Source organism: Enhydra lutris, unplaced genomic scaffold (genome assembly GCF_002288905.1).
Source record: "Enhydra lutris kenyoni isolate GAN:26980312 unplaced genomic scaffold, ASM228890v2 scaffoldscaffold9, whole genome shotgun sequence".
Classification (NCBI taxonomy): Eukaryota; Metazoa; Chordata; class Mammalia; order Carnivora; family Mustelidae; genus Enhydra; species Enhydra lutris.
In genome coordinates, this window is record NW_019154093.1 from 23,669,668 (window position 1) to 23,684,708 (window position 15,041).

The 15,041-nt window shown below is 54.9% G+C and overlaps 1 protein-coding gene across 6 annotated transcripts in view; it reads right to left on the bottom strand.

The window, feature by feature from the left end:
- LOC111143599 (single stranded DNA binding protein 3) overlaps positions 1-3,672 on the bottom strand; it is a 161,379-nt gene extending 157,707 nt beyond the window's left edge. For all 6 annotated transcript variants that reach the window (XM_022497431.1, XM_022497430.1, XM_022497428.1 and 3 more), the window contains exons 1-3: positions 3,530-3,672; positions 2,468-2,540; positions 2,167-2,228 (exon numbers count right to left, since the gene is read on the bottom strand). In XM_022497431.1, the coding sequence (XP_022353139.1) occupies positions 2,167-2,228; positions 2,468-2,540; positions 3,530-3,585 (191 nt within the window). In that variant the 5' untranslated portion in view covers positions 3,586-3,672. The remainder of the gene's footprint in view (positions 1-2,166; positions 2,229-2,467; positions 2,541-3,529) is intronic.
- Between the last annotated feature and the right edge of the window lie 11,369 nt (positions 3,673-15,041).

Below are 15,041 nucleotides of genomic sequence, written 5' to 3' on the forward strand. Positions count from 1 at the left end.
CATCCCTCCCATCTCAACCCTCAGTCCCATCCAGGCCCTCCCTCAAGGAATTCTTAGGCAAGAACCATCCCCCCCACACCCCTAAAGAATGCATATCAATTAGCCGAAGGAGAGGCTGTCAACAACCCAGTATCTTGTCCTTTCATGTTGAAATAGCCCTCCTCATAGAGGCACCTGTCCACCAATCCAGCAAAGGGCGGTGGGGGTAGGGGGCAAGGGGCAGGGCTAGATATCTCTGCCTCATCCGCGCCTCCAAGATTTGGTATAGTCACTCTAACATTTTGTATTACATGAGAACAGACCCACAAGTCATCTGTCAACCAGTAAAAGCTTACACAAACGGGGTAGTCACTGGTATTAATACGGTGCCTTAGAAAGCCTCTTCGGGTCAGAAACCCAAGGCCCAGGGCTGGGAACCACTCGAAGGAAACGGGCACCTGGGCATAAATCTGACTCCAAGTCTAGAGCTCCTGTCCCCATCAGCAACAACCGACTCAGCAGATCATCAGACAAGCCATCTCGCTCAAGGTGTCCAAATTCCAGGGCCTGATCAACTCCAAATCAGCGCCTATGCTTCCTCCCACCTGGAGAGTCTCAGCTGTCATTTGCTCAGTGTCGAATGGCACGGAAGCAACTTCTAACAAGACCACAGACAGAGCAGCTCAGAGCCACCACTGCTCAGGTCCAGCACAAACAACAGATTCTCCCCGTTCCTGGGCCTGAGACAAGGCTGGAGAAGACTGGGGCGGGGGCTGGGGGGTGCCGCTTACAGACACAACAAGAAAATCAGAATGAGAAAATAGGAGGCTCCTAGTAGCTGCAGATAGAGGCTCAAAAACATTCTTTTCTGTCCCCTGAAGCAGCACACATTGGATTAACTTCTCCACACGCTAAAGATTTCGAACACTTACAAACTCCCTGGCCCCCTTCTCAGTAACTTTTACTCCTAAACCCGAGCTTCTGCAAAAATCCGTGATGGTCAGACGCACGCACGCCGCTCACATACTGCTCTCCCAAACCACCCCAGAAAACCTATCACCCACTCCTACAGGTAGAATCCTCAGGCCACAGCACCGCAGTTCCAAGTTTGGGAGAAATAATTAAAAACTCATTTTCTCTGTGCAAGTTAGAACAGACACTTCATCCCCCCCGTATTTCAAAGAGACTCGGAACAGTAACCTGAACTGGTTATCAGGTAAAAACGCACAGCTAAGATCCCAAGACGTGGCACTCCGATCCTTCTGAACTCCACCAAAATATCAAAAGCCATTCTGCTTTCTTGTCCTTTTCAAAAGGACGCCAGAGACTCCACCAATCGGTCCGCGAAACAGCCAGGTCTTATACTCACAGCGACTCATTTCTGCTGACCTTAAGCCCCTGTTCTTACGCAAACCTACAAGGAGAGACAGGGACCTACAGAGGTCCTACCACAGCAGGACCCAGATAAAGGAGGAAAAGGGTCACAAATAAGGGAAAGCCACCAACTACCAACTACCGACTACCGACTACCGACTACAAGCACTCTGTGAGGTCAACACCAACCAGTTAAGGTTCTTGGTAAAATGAAACTTTGTGGTTTCAGGGATGCTGGGGGTTGGGGGGAGGGCCCACAGAGGAGAGGAAAGTCCAGTCAGTCTGAATCAGTATCTTTAAAGGAAGTGGCAGCCCCTTCTTGCTTTTTTTCTCAGGGTGCCTGGGAAAGGCCCCAGTAGAGCTGCTCTCTAAAGGTTTGGAGCTCACAGAAGAAAAAGGAAGGGACAGGCCAGCTGTAAAACAGACCTGGTATCCTCCCCACCCTACCCCACCCCCACTCCCTCTAATTAAAGCAGCATGCAGAATTAACAAAAATCCTCCAAGGTTTTTTCAAGACCCCGCCTGGTGCCCCGGAGAGAGATAGGAAAGTAAAGGAGTTTCTATATAAACACTAGACATGATTTAGGAGCTTCTCAATAGAAGGGGAAAGAGAAGCAAAAACTTTGGGAACCAGCCTCTGCTGTCCTTTTCCTCCTTTACCAGCCCTAGTCTGAGTGTCCAGAGGCGCCCTGGTCTGTGCCAAGCCCAAAAGCTAAGGCGTGGGCTTCTGCTCCAGGCTGCCTGTCTTTGTTCACCCAGACCCAGGTCTCAGAACAAAACAAACACACACGCAAAACTATCACACAAACTTACCACCACCACGAGTGCAAAAACCCAGGCGGTTCTCCCAACGTGATGTTTTTTTCCCATCGAATCTGGAAAGCAGAGAGCAGAGACCGCTTAGAGGAGCAGAGAGGAAGGGTGGGCTGGGGGCTTCCCTGAGCCAAAAGGCTATGAAGACCAACTAACAATAAATGCCAAAAGGTGATAAAAATTCAAAATGGTGGCCACAGTGGCTGCTCCTGAAAACAAAGGCTCTAAGAATAGTGGGGAAGAGGGGGTGTCAAGAAATTGGATGATGGGGGTTGGGGGTGGGGGGGGGAGTTCCACTCACCTCCGACAAGAAGGTCTGTGCAGATTTCTGTGCTCCTACGTGCAGTAAATATTCGTAGACGTATAAAGCTAACCTGGAAAGTGGGCAAGGGGCACAGAAAGAGAGGGAAGGCGTCAGATCACATGGGGCGCTCGCTTCTGGACCTTGCCAGCCGGCTTCCAGCCCTGTCTGCGCTGTCCCATTGTGGCCCCAACCAGAGGTGAGCAGCTAGCTCGACCCTGTCTCGGGCCGCGAGTGGAAGCAGTCAGGGGGTGGGTACCAGGGGACGCGCTGCCTCGAGCCCTGAGACGAGAGAGCTAGAGAGCAGCCCCCCAAACTTGAACTTCCAACTGGCATCGGGGCCAAATCCACCTAGGTCTCTCAAACTCTGTAAGCCTCCCGACCCCAGAGCCTCCCTCCTTTTCCCGACCCACTCATTGCCACCCTCTCTCCAGCTCTGAGGGTCCGGGGAGACTCAGTCCTGGACTCCGGGGTGCTCAGCGCGCTCTGGAGAGGGCAGCAAAGCGCCACCCTCATCAGCTCCCCCCCGCCAAACAACTGTCCCCCAAGCCCAGGGCCAAGCCGGCGCCGCCGTCCCTGCCCAGCGCGGCGCCCGGGAGAGCGCGGGGCGGGCGGCGAGGCCGAGGGGCAGGCAAGGGAGAGCGCTCCCCGCCGAACAAAGCCCCCGGTACGCACTCCTCACGCCGCGAGCGGACAAAAGGAGCCTTCGGGGCTGCGGGAGCCACGCGCCCCCTGCCCGCGCCCGCGGGGCAAAGTGCGGCCGCCGCGGCGGGCGCCCAGGCTGGCGCTCGGGACCTCGCCCACCCCTCTCCGCGGGGCCCCCGCGCCCGGCACGCCCCGCGGCCACCAGGTGCCCCCTCCGCCGCCCGCGCCCCCCGACGCCCCGGCCTCCGCCGCCTCCCAACAATGGGCTCTCCCACGCCGCCCGCCGCGGCCTCGGGGAAGGGGCCAGGCAGGCGGCGCCGGGCCCGGGGCGCAGCAGCCCCCACCCGCCCACCTGCCTCCCACCGCCCTCCCGCAGCCCGGCGACGGCGCGGCCGCCACTTGGAAAATAGGGCTTACTTTTCCCGAGCCTGCCCGTCCGAGGGCACCGCCGAGCCTTTGCCTTTGGCAAACATGGTTTGCGGAGAAGAGGGCGCCGAGCCTCGCCGCCGCCGCCGCCGCCGCCGCTACCGCTCCGGCTTGCTCCCGAGCTGCCCCCTCGCTCCCGGCCCCCTCCCCGGCCTCGCTCGCTCGCCCGCTCGCGCTCTCCTCGCCGCACTCCCCTCCCTCCCCCCCAGGCGCTGGCTCCGCGCTCTTTCCAGCTGTCAAAGCGTCAGCCCCGGCCGCGGCCCCATCGCCCTGGAACTCCTCCCGCGCCGGCTCGGCCTGGGGTGCCGCTGCCGCCGCCGCCGCCGCTCGCCCGCCGGCCCGGCCGCCCGCTGGCTCGCTCGCGCGCCCGCCCGCCCGGCTCCGCCTGCGCCGCCCTCTGCGCCTCCGGCACCGCTGCCGCCGCCGCTGCCGCTGGTCTACTTGGAGCTCAACCGAACGTGGCTACCCGGGCGAGGAAGCGAGGCGGGCGTCAACGTCCTGCGATTGATGGCAGCTTCGGCCAATCGGCGCGCGGGGGCGGGCCCAGTGGCCCGGGAGGGACGCCCTGTCAGCGCCCGGCCGCGGCAGTCCCTGCTGCGGCCGCCTCCGCCGAGCCGCTGCCCCTGCTCCTGCGGCTGAGCCGGGGGTGCCCGGGGGCGCGCGCCTCTCCTTTCTGTGGCTGTGGGGAGGGGACTCGAATTGGGCCGGGGGAGCTCTCGTCTCTTGGCCGCGGCGACGAGGGGGTTTGCCCGGCGCTCTCCGCGGCGGGGACCATTGGGGGGCGGGGGGCGCTGCGGCAGCGTCGGAGGGGAGGGGGCGCGGACCCCTAAGCGGAGCGCCACCGGCTCCCTCCCGCCACGTCCCTCTCGCTTATCTGCCCCTTGCCTCCTTTCCACCCCCCCCCTTGCCCGGCCCGCTCCGGCCCAGCCCTTATCTCCCCCTCCCCCTCCCCCTCGCCGGCCCTCCCCCCTGGGCTCCGACCCCGACCCCCTCCTCAGACTCCTGTCCGCTCCCCGCCGCCCCGCCCCCGGCCCTCCCTCCTGCCCTGTCCGCCTTCCGAGTGCCGGGCCCGGGGCTCCACGCTGCGAGCTGGGCGGCCCGAGCCGGCGCCGAGGCGCGCGGCTGCTCCTTTACTACATCATTAAAATACTTTGGAAAGCCCCAAAGTGGAGCCGCGCGTTAGAGGTCCTCGGCGTGCTTTGGGGAGCCTGGGGGAGGGGACGGGGGACTTGTGCTAAGAGAAGGGAGAGTGATTGCTCCCAAAATTCTAAGGTCTGGCAGCCGTGGCAAGTTAGCCCCTTGGCTTCTCCGCAGGAGACTATGCCGTTCCCGGGCACCGGGGCGTCACCTGGGTGCCCTGCATCGTGGAAATGCGCGCCACAGAAATCTGCAAACTTCAAATAAATGGAGCTAAATTCAGGAGGGGGGGGGGGGGTGGGGGCGGGCTGGGGGGGGGGGGAAGCTCCCTTGGACGGGGACCCGGGTGTACAAGGGGAAAGGGGGGGGGTGCTGGCAGAGTGACCCAGCTATTTGCCGCGGACTCCTCTCTGTCCACGCTGAGAACCCCAAGTAGACACTTTGACTCCCTTCTTAGACCAGAAACCAGCGAAATAGGGGAAGACTCCCCCATTTTCAGACTGCTTTCAGAGCGCGGTTCTCTTTAAATATGATAAAACACTGTCGGCACTGTCTCTTTAAAAGAGTCAAGCAGAAAAAGCTGTGTAAGCGCTGATTGGCTGCCTGTTTGGATACATCTTTAGGGGAGCCTTGAAACTGTTAGCCTAGGTTGATTTTTTTTTTTTTTTAACTGCGCTGTTCCAATAAACAAGTAACGCCCCTCCCCCTAACATGCCTCGCACCAAACAATTAAAGGATAGGTCAGTGTCCTGGGGAAAACACGTTTCAAGTTGGAAAACTCAGAACTAAATTTCAACAAAATAAAGAATAATTCCCTACTATTAAAGTTTGCTTATTTTGATCTGTTGAAAAGAGAAAAGGGGCTTTTAAAAGAAATGCCCCGCAGCAAACCGATCTGCATTGGTTCAGCAAGGAGACTCGGTGCATTTTTGGAATAATGTTCTACTCAGTGTAACAGCCTCCCTAAATTAGAATACAGCCAGGCCCTACGGCTGCCTCTGGACGCACTCTGTTCTCTGCTGGGACCTGGAGATCGCCTGGGAAGGGTACCGAAAAGGGGAAATAACGAACCCTAGTCTATGGTTGTCTGTATGGAAGCCCCTAGTTTAAAGGTTGTTTTGTGAATGAGGGAAGCATGGAGGTTGGGAGGGAGTTGAAGGAAATAATTAGTTATTTTTTCCCCTAGGCGGTTTAATTTAATAGGGCTACCTTAAGGTACCTTAGAGCCCACACTAATTAAATTGGCCTGTTCATCCCCTTCCCCTGGACTTCTATTTTTGATGGGCTAGGAATGGCCAAGGATGGCTTGTCAACAGACTGACTCACAAGAAGCCTGACTCATCTTGGGTCTGCAAGGCCCACAGATTATGAGGATCATGAGTATCGGTCAGGTCCTGCCTAAAGGAAAACACTGCCCTTCTCTGGCTGGACTATGGCAGTGTCTATCTACCAAGTTGGTTATGCCCTATTAGCACCAGGCCTGCAGCACAAACCTGTCTGGACATCATTTTCCTCATCTGTCAAATGGGAAAGGAAGGTTAGAAGATCTTTAATATCTCTTGAGAATCTGATGTTCTGTGATGCTGATTTCCCTTCTACAGTTTTCTTCCCACATCCCCACACCCTCACCGAAAAAAGGACTGGCACCTTCTTTGGGAGCAAATGTGGCAAGAGGAGAGGAGTGGCGTTCAGGGAACCTGTGCCGGGCACTCTGTCTTTGTGGTCTGCCCTTTGCTAGGGCCTGACCCAGAATGAGCCCCCGTGTCAGTAGGTTCCTGGTGAGGCTAAAAGAAAGGACTCAGGGAGCCCCCAGCCTGCTGGAGAGAAGAGAGTCGACAGGCTCCTGGGAAGTGGGACCACTCAGCAACCCCAACCAAGGGTGCACATGGTGATCCAAGACGATCCAGTCCAAACCCCTAAAAACAAACAGCATCCCAAACCCCAGCCTCCCTTTCCCCACGGAATCCCCCGGCTCCACCTTCGCCAGACCACATCTTTGGGCCTGCCATCTTTACTGGGAATTCTTCCCACCCCAACATCCCCCTTGGACCATTGCTTAGGGCTAACATGCTGTTTGATGCCATCTTCTCCTCTAAGACCTTTTTGCTTTTCACTCCCAAAGCAAAACTCATCCATTCCCCTGCTTGGTCTCATTTTGTTTGAACCTCCGTAGTGGCTCTCTGTGGTCAATTCTGCCTCTTGTTGTAGCCGTTGTTTACTGTCTGTCTCCTCCGCCAGAGCTGGCAGGGAGAGGAACGAAGTCTGAGTCATCTGCATGTCTCCACCACCCAGCACAGGTTCAGAACCTGTGTGTACATCAACTCAGTGTATGTACCGGGGGTTGGGGAACCACGAAAGGAAAAAATGGTCTCATCCCTGAAGGAGCTCCGGACCCAGAGTGGAGATAAGAAAGGGACACCAGCAACAAAGGGATGAGATAAGGCCCGTTTCCCAGCCCCACCCACCTAAACCACAGCCTCGAGGAACTACTGTACTTTTGGTCCTCAGAATACACCCAGTCATTGCTCATCTGTCCACCCCAGGCTCATTCATTCTTTCCTCCTCTCTTTCTCTGTCCCTCCCTCCCTTTTCTTCTTTCTTCTAGTACCTGTCTATTGAGCATCTACTATACCAGGCATTGTTCCAGGTACTGGGTAATAAACCAAACAAAAATCCTTACTCCACTGAGCTTATGCTATTGGGAAATCCTCTGTCCAAAAACCTCTTTCTGTGACAGATGCCTCCTAATCCTAAAATCCAGCCTGGGCAGGTACCACCTCTACCAGGAAGCCTTCCAGGGAAGCCTCCCTGAGCTCCCTGACTGGGCCAGGAGTCCCCTGGCAGCCCTTGGGACACCCCCCTCAACAACCCACAACAGACTGCAGTAGGCCACAGTGTGTAGGTGTGGACATGTGTGCATCTCCCTCATGGGAGCATGAGCTCCTCCTGCCCAGGGGAATGGTCATCATTCACCTGCGGGTCTCCAGTGCCCAGCAACTATGGTGAAAGGAGACTCCAATAACTGAGTGACCAGAATGAGCAGTAAGAGGCAGTTGAGATGGAAGAGGAGAAGGAGAGGTCAATTCCAAGCTCGGGCTAGAATAGCCACTCCTTCACTCAGCTGCCAGAAACCGGAGGGCAGAAATCCTGGGCTCTGGGATCAGGTTGGCAATGGCCAGGCCTCCAGAAGGTGGCAATTAAAGGAAAAAGACTCCAGGCCCATGGGCTCAACCTGTGAAACTGTGCTTGCCAAGGATGCCAGAGGCTGTCCCTACCTCTCCCTGGTGAGCAGGTCTCTCAAAGTTCCTCACACAGCTGCTAGAAGGATGGGGCTCCCCTTCGGGGGGGGGGGGGGGGGGGGGGGGGGGGGGGGGTACAGCTATTTCGGTGGTCACTGAGAATGCAGCCCATCCCCCTCCTGCCCTGACACAGTGGGTCCTGGAATTGAATGGGAAGTGTCTCTGGTCAAAACCCTGGGCTCCTCTGCTGGGGGTAGCCGGGCTCCGGCTCAGGCTGGTCAGCCCTCATGTTACCCAACGTTTCCCTGAAGGGATCAGGAGCCTCAAGAGAGGGTATAAAAATCCAGCGTCCAAGCCTGTCTGGTGGATGTCGGGCCGGTGATCTTGCCTTGTGAGCCTGTCTGGGAAAGGAGGACCTCATTGTCCCTGTCCAGGGCAGGCAGGGGGATAGGGGTCCAAGAACTTCGGGGGAATTGCCTGCTGGGCTTTCAATCAGTGCTGGCCAAGCCCATGCTCCTGATCACCTCTGGACAGTGGAGAGTCACTGCTTTGAAGGCTGTTTGGAGGCTCAGCAGAGAGAGTAATTGGAGAAACATTCCCTAAGTTGAAAAAGATGATTACTCCTGATGTTATTAGCACAGCAGAGCCGGCAAAAAGAGAGGTGCTAAGGAAGAAGGAAGCGAAGTTTAAAATCAAATGTGTTTTGAACTGTCTTCTGCTGGACACACACCTGTGCTGAGACAAATGAGCAAAATGGTTTTAGGCATTTTCTTGAATGGGGTTAGTTCTATCAAGAAAGCACCTACTAAGCGCTGGGCACTGGGCCCTAAGCCAGGGACGCTGAAAAATGCAAGAAAACACAAGGCAAGGTGTTGCCAAGGGTAGGCAGGCAGGGGAAGACAATGCTCGGGTCCCTCAGGGTTTCTGCTGTGCCCCCCCACCTCCTCTCCAGGATGTCTTGGCCATGAGTTCATTCCCATGCCACCCACCATGAAGCCTTCCACAGTGTCCCTTGGCAGCTCCCCCTTGCATGCTCCACTGGCCTTGGGCCAGCACGTCTCCATGTGCCCTCACCTGCTGCATCGTTATCCCCACCATTTCTCTGCCTGAACACCTCCCCCCAACGCATGCCTCCCTTCCTCCAGGTCCCTGGTCTGAACATGGCCAGAGCCCACCCTAATGAACCTGTGTGGACTGGCACCTGCCCCTCTCGTCCTGGTCTAGTTTCCTCCCTAGCAACCGTTACCAACTACCATAGTATATGTTTACTTGTTTTTCTTACCTTTCCCCTCATTAGAATTTAAGCTCTGTGGGAATTTTATTCATATCTCTAGAGCAGATACTCGGTAAAAATATGCTCAATGTTGAATAAAATAATTGATTTAAGAAAGATTTTCTGAGCATCTGGTATGGGCTGTGCCCCCTGATAAGTGGCAAGAATGCCAGGTGAACGAGACAGTCCCAGTCTTCTTCTGTTCAGAGCTCACAGCCCAGCAAGCAAGAGAAGGGTTAATTCAATAGGCACACAAATAAATATGTCATGACAAACCGTGCCAAGGAGAGGATGCTATGAGCAGAGTCTGATTCTGTGGGGGAGGGAGTGGTCATCAGGGAGGGCTTCCCGGTGTAGGTGACATTTGAGTTCTAAAGGATGCAGGAGAGTTAACTATACAAAGGAAGAATGTTCCAGATAGGGAAGTGAAGTCTGTGGCAGGAGGGAGCTCTGTTATGTGGGGTTATTGATAGCTAGTCCTTGTGACAAGAGCAGATGCCCCTTGCCACGACATTAGAGAAAACCCCAGAACAGAGAACTAGAGCACCTCTGCACATGAGGGGAGGTGCTGTCAGGTAACATTTCAAGAAGCCAGTTACTGTAGCAATGGCTGGAGTCACAAGTGGGCTGATCACTTTCACGCTCCTTATAATAGGTAGTATAGCAAAAGGAAGGAAGGAAGGAAGGAAGGAAGAAAAAGAAGAAAAAGAATATCAAGTGTTGGAGGATGTGGAGAAAGGGAAACCCTCAAGCAGTGTAGGGGGGAACGTACCCTGCTGCAACCATGCTGGAAAAAAGGGAGCTGCCGTATGAGCCAGCAATTCCGCCTCTAAGAACACACCCCAAATAACTGAAAGCAGGGACTCAAACAGATATCTGTACACCAATGATCATAGCGGCATTATTCACAGCAGCCACAACACGGACTCAACCCATCAGCTGACTCGTCCATCAGCTGAGGAATGATGGAATGTTACTCGGCCCTGAAAAAGGAGGGAACTTCTTTTTTTTTTTTTTTTAAAGATTTTATTTGTTTATTTGACAGACAGAGATCACAAGCAGGCAGAGAGGCAGGCAGAGAGAGAGGAGGAAGCAGGCTCCCTGCTGAGCAGAGAGCCCAACGCGGGGCTCGATCCCAGGACCCTGAGATCATGACCTGAGCCGAAGGCAGCGGCTTAACCCACTGAGCCACCCAGGCGCCCCAAGGAGGGAACTTCTGACACAGGCTACAATGTAGATGAACCCTGAGGATGTGATCCCAAGTGAGATAAGGAGACACAAAAGGACAAACATTGCCTGGGTCCACTCGCATGGCGGACCTAGAGCAGAGAAGTTCACAGACACAGAAACTGCAACGGTGCCTGCCACAGGCTGGGCAGGGCAGGGGGAATGCGAGGTGTTGGCTAAATGGATTCAGAGTTTTGGTTTGGGAAAATGAAGTTCTGGAGATGGAGGGTGGAAATGCACGGCGGTGTGAATGTACTTAGCTGTGCACTTAAAACTGGTTAAAATGGTAAAGTTTTACGTGACGTATATTTCACCACAATAAAAACCAGAAAGGAAAGGCACTGAGCTAAGAGCGATGAGGGAGGGCACAAAAGGGGTCCGATATGGGACGTCATGGGGCTTGGAAAGGGGAACATAAAAAGGAGGGGCATTTAACTTGTCCAGTGGGGGGAGAGGCAGGACAGAGTGGAAGGTGGTAGGAAGGATCGGGAAAGCTGTTGAGACTAGGCTCGGTCTAAACTGAGGTTTGAGTGGGAGCTGGGGGCAGGTGTGGAATATGTTCCAGACAAGAATGAATGACATTCATGGATTTATTCAACTGAGCTGAGCCATTCAGGGCCCTGGGCGTCATGTTAAGAAGTTCAGTCTTTGTCCTGTAGGCAGGGGCTTTCACCAGGGATGACCTCCCTGTGCTTTAGGAAGAGCACTCTGGGGGGCCCGGAGAAAGAGGGTACCCCCAAGGCAGTGGGGGTGAGAGCAGCAGATGTGGTCAGAGGTGCTGCGCAGGTGAGATGGAAGGAAGCTGATGGAAGAGAGTTCCCTGGGCTCGGTTGCTGACGGCATATGAAGGTGTGAAAGCTGACTCCCAGGTTTCTGGCGTGGGTGAGGGGGCTGCCCATCGGGGGACCCCGGAAGGGAAGCAGGTCTGTGGGTAGCAAGTATGAGGAAGGCAGTCTTGGACATGCGGAATTGGAAAAGCCCATCGGAGGTCCAGATGGAGATATCTAGGGATGGGGAGACTATAGTCTGGAGCTCTGGAGCGAAGTCTGCCTTGAAGATGTAGCCTGGGGAGTCATCCACATCTGGAATTCAGATTCAAGCCCAGCAAGGCAGCTAAGGTGACCCAAGCATCACCTGCGGGAAAGAAGACATACGGGCGTGGTGCAGATGGTGCGAACATCCCCTCCAAACCTCAGAGCACCAGAGGTCTGGACGCTCCCAAGGCTCTCTTCCCACTCTCTCCTGATTTCCTTCCTTCCCCTGCGGTTGTTCTTCTGGTGATCCCAGAAAGGGTTCTTATTCTCCTGCCTCCTCTTAAAATTCTATTAGGAGAGCTATTGCTGATACAATGTTACATAACAAACAGCCCCAAAATCTCAGTGGCTTATTATAAAAGCTGTTTATTTCTCACTTACAGGTCTGCTGTCAGTCTGGGCGGCTCTGCTCCAGTCTGCTCCAGGGTCCCCCTTACTGGGGCCCAGGCTGAAGGGCAGAGGCTGCCTGGCGTGTGTTTTCAGAGTGGTTGAATGGAGCACCAGATGCCAAGCCGATCCACGCAAGCATCCGCCTGCTCCCCAGTCACGTGGCCACCCCAGCATCGGCGCGGTGGGGAGGTGTCTGCCTCCCATGGAAAAAGAGGTGGATATTTGCTACACAAGCTACCTACCGTGAATGAGCTTCTCTCAGGCTCTGTCCTTGACCTTCACTTTCTGCTTTGGACAAGTTCAGCCATGCCCGTGGCACTGACCACACCTGAGCCTCCATGATGATTCCTGAATCCACCCCCTGGCCCAGATTTTTTTCTTAGTACCAGACCCCAACCCGCCACCATCTGTTTAGTTAAAAGGCATTCCCACCTGGATGTCCCCCAGGTGTTTCAAAGTCCCTGTGTCATGAACTGGACTCATTATTTCTCCCTATTCAATTCCTACCCACTCCCCATGTCTGTGCAGGGCACCAACATCTAGCTGATTACCCAGGCCAGAGACCTAAGAGTGTGTCTTGTCTCCTTTTCTTCCTTGCCCCCTGCCCCCTCTCCAGCACCTGGGTTGGTCAACTAGATCTAGTAAGCATCCCACGTTTTTCTTTTCTTTTTTAAAAATATATTTTTTTAAGATTTTATTTATTTGACAGAGATCACAAGTAGGCAGAGAGGCAGGCAGAGAGAGAGGGGGAAGCAGGCTCCCCGCCGAGCAGAGATTCTGATGTGGGGCTCCATTCCAGGACCCAGGATCATGACCTGAGCTGAAGGCAGAGGTTTTAACCCACTGAGCCACCCAGGCACCCCCAAAAGATTTTATTTTTAAGTAGTCTCTACACCCAACATAGAACTCGAACTTACAACCCCAAGATCAAGAGTCACATGCTCTACCGATGGAGCCAACTGGGTGACCTGTAGGCCTCCCACATCCTGTCCACTACCACCCCCACTCTCATCACTGTGATCCAGCCCCAGATTATTGCACAACCCCCAGCAGATCTCTCTGCCTTCGGACTCTCTTCCAACCCTCCGGCCTCCCCTGGCCAGTCAGAGGGATGTGTTGAAGGCACAGATGTGACATGCTTTTTGCTCAAAACTCTTCAGTGGCCCACCTTTTCATACAAGATGAAGCCCAAGGTCCTCTGCAAAAAAGTTCAAGGTCCTTCGTAATCTGGCCCCTGCCTCCCTTTGCAGCCTGTTGCTCCCCATTGTCCTGAGCACTGGGGATGGATGTGCTCCTTGGGAGTTTGTAGCCTGATGGTGCAAGCATGCAAGTCTACCAGTACTTATGATCCAATGTGCCAAGTGTCACCATGGAGGGTATAGGCCTCTGTGGGCAGAGTGCAGGGGTATTATGCTGGTCCAGTGGGTCACAGAAGGTGGCTAGGAGGAGGTGGCCTTCCTCAGACAGTGGGAATGGATGAGCAATCTCAAGGAGAAGCTGGAGAGAGAGCTCTGAGGAGCATCAGCAGGTCTGATGGAGGAGGAGCTGATGGAGGTGATGGAGGAGGCCTGTTCAGAGAAGCCATGAAGAGGAAATCTGGGGGAAGGGGTGCCTGGGGAAGAAAATGTTGACTCTTAGATAGTGATCAAGCAGCAGAGAGCTCTGCAGAAACTGGATGGCTGGTGAGGGCATTTTAGGGGAGCAATCCGGGCAGAGGCCTCATCACAGCAGTAGCAATGTGGGAGGGAAGATAGAGATAGCAGATGCAGACAATTCTCTCTAGATGCTGGGCTGTGAAGGGGATCAGAGGCCAGCGTGCCAGGAGTAAGGAGCTTTGCTGTGTTTCGGATGAAGATGAGAGAGACTGGATCCCGTGTAAATGCTGATTGGAAGGAGCGAGTAGAGAGGGAGAGGCCAAGTGTACTGGAGAGTCAGAGGACAACGTTATAGTGAGGTCCCTGAGAAGGTGGGAAGGGAAGGGGCTCAACACAGCTGGAGGGCCTCCTTCACTCGCCTCTGGGAACTCAGAGATGAGGAGACCCAGCCTGTGCCCTCCGGATACTCTTGGTAGGGGCACCTCGGTGGCTCAGTCAGTTAAGCACCCAACTTCCGATTTTGGCTCAGGTCATGATTTCCGAGTCATGAGATCAAGCTCCGAGTCAGTCTCCACACCTAGTGTGAATTCAGATTCTTTCTCCCCCTCTCCCTCTGCTCCTCCCTGCTCATTCTCTCTCTGTCTTTAAAAAAAAAAAAAAAAAAAAAAAAAAAAGATGCTCATGGTCTAGGAGTGGGGGCTGGGTCTTTGCCAAGGAAGTAAACCTGGAACAGGGGCTTTGAAGGTTGAGTAAGAGTCTGCTAGACAGAGCAGCAGTGGTGAAGGGATCCCAGGCAAGAGGACAGCATGAGGCATGGGGGTTGGGGTAATGGCATGGCGATAGGGGAGAGGGGTCAGTGTGCTTCCCACACCCTTCCACATTGACTTCATGGGCACCCACCTTGGTCACCCATGGCTCCTGAGGGAACACAAGGACTGGGTCATGTCCACCTCTGTCTGGCCCAATACCCAGCTTTCACGAGTTTTGAGTAACAAAGGCTCTGCTTCGGACAGAGTAAGTCTATCCTGAGGATGATGTTGAGGAGATAGCAAGGATTCCTCTGGGGGTCATCGCCTCTCTCCCTTAGCGCTGTACACTGTCCTAGGCAGGCCCCAGTTAGTGCCCCAGTAAATGTCGGCTATGTCTCCAGAGGCCCTGTGTTCCAAACCTCCTTTCTAGCCACCCTCTGAGGCCACCGGGGGAGGAGGTGTGGGAGCGCCCTCTCCCCCAACTATCTGGGGCACCCAGAGCAGAGCTTACAGGCTCATTCTCCAATTCTGAGCCCCGTTTCCACGGAAACAGACATCGGCAACTATCAAAGTCCCAGCTTTCAAACACGAGTCTCTTCCAAAACTTACGCTCACGTGATTCATAGACCTCACAATTGTGGGGGCTGCAGGGGCCTTCCAGAGCATCCCGCCCTCCCTGTGATGTGAGGGCAGAGCCAGGGCTAGAACACCAGGCCCTGGCTCCCCGCTCAGTGCTCTGTCCTCTATCCAGTGCTGCCCCGACTCGAGAGAGCCCACAGACATCCTGACCCATTGACCAGGGCCTCAGTTTGCCCATCCATCCATCTAAGGAGGAAAAAGTACCAGGAGTCAACACACA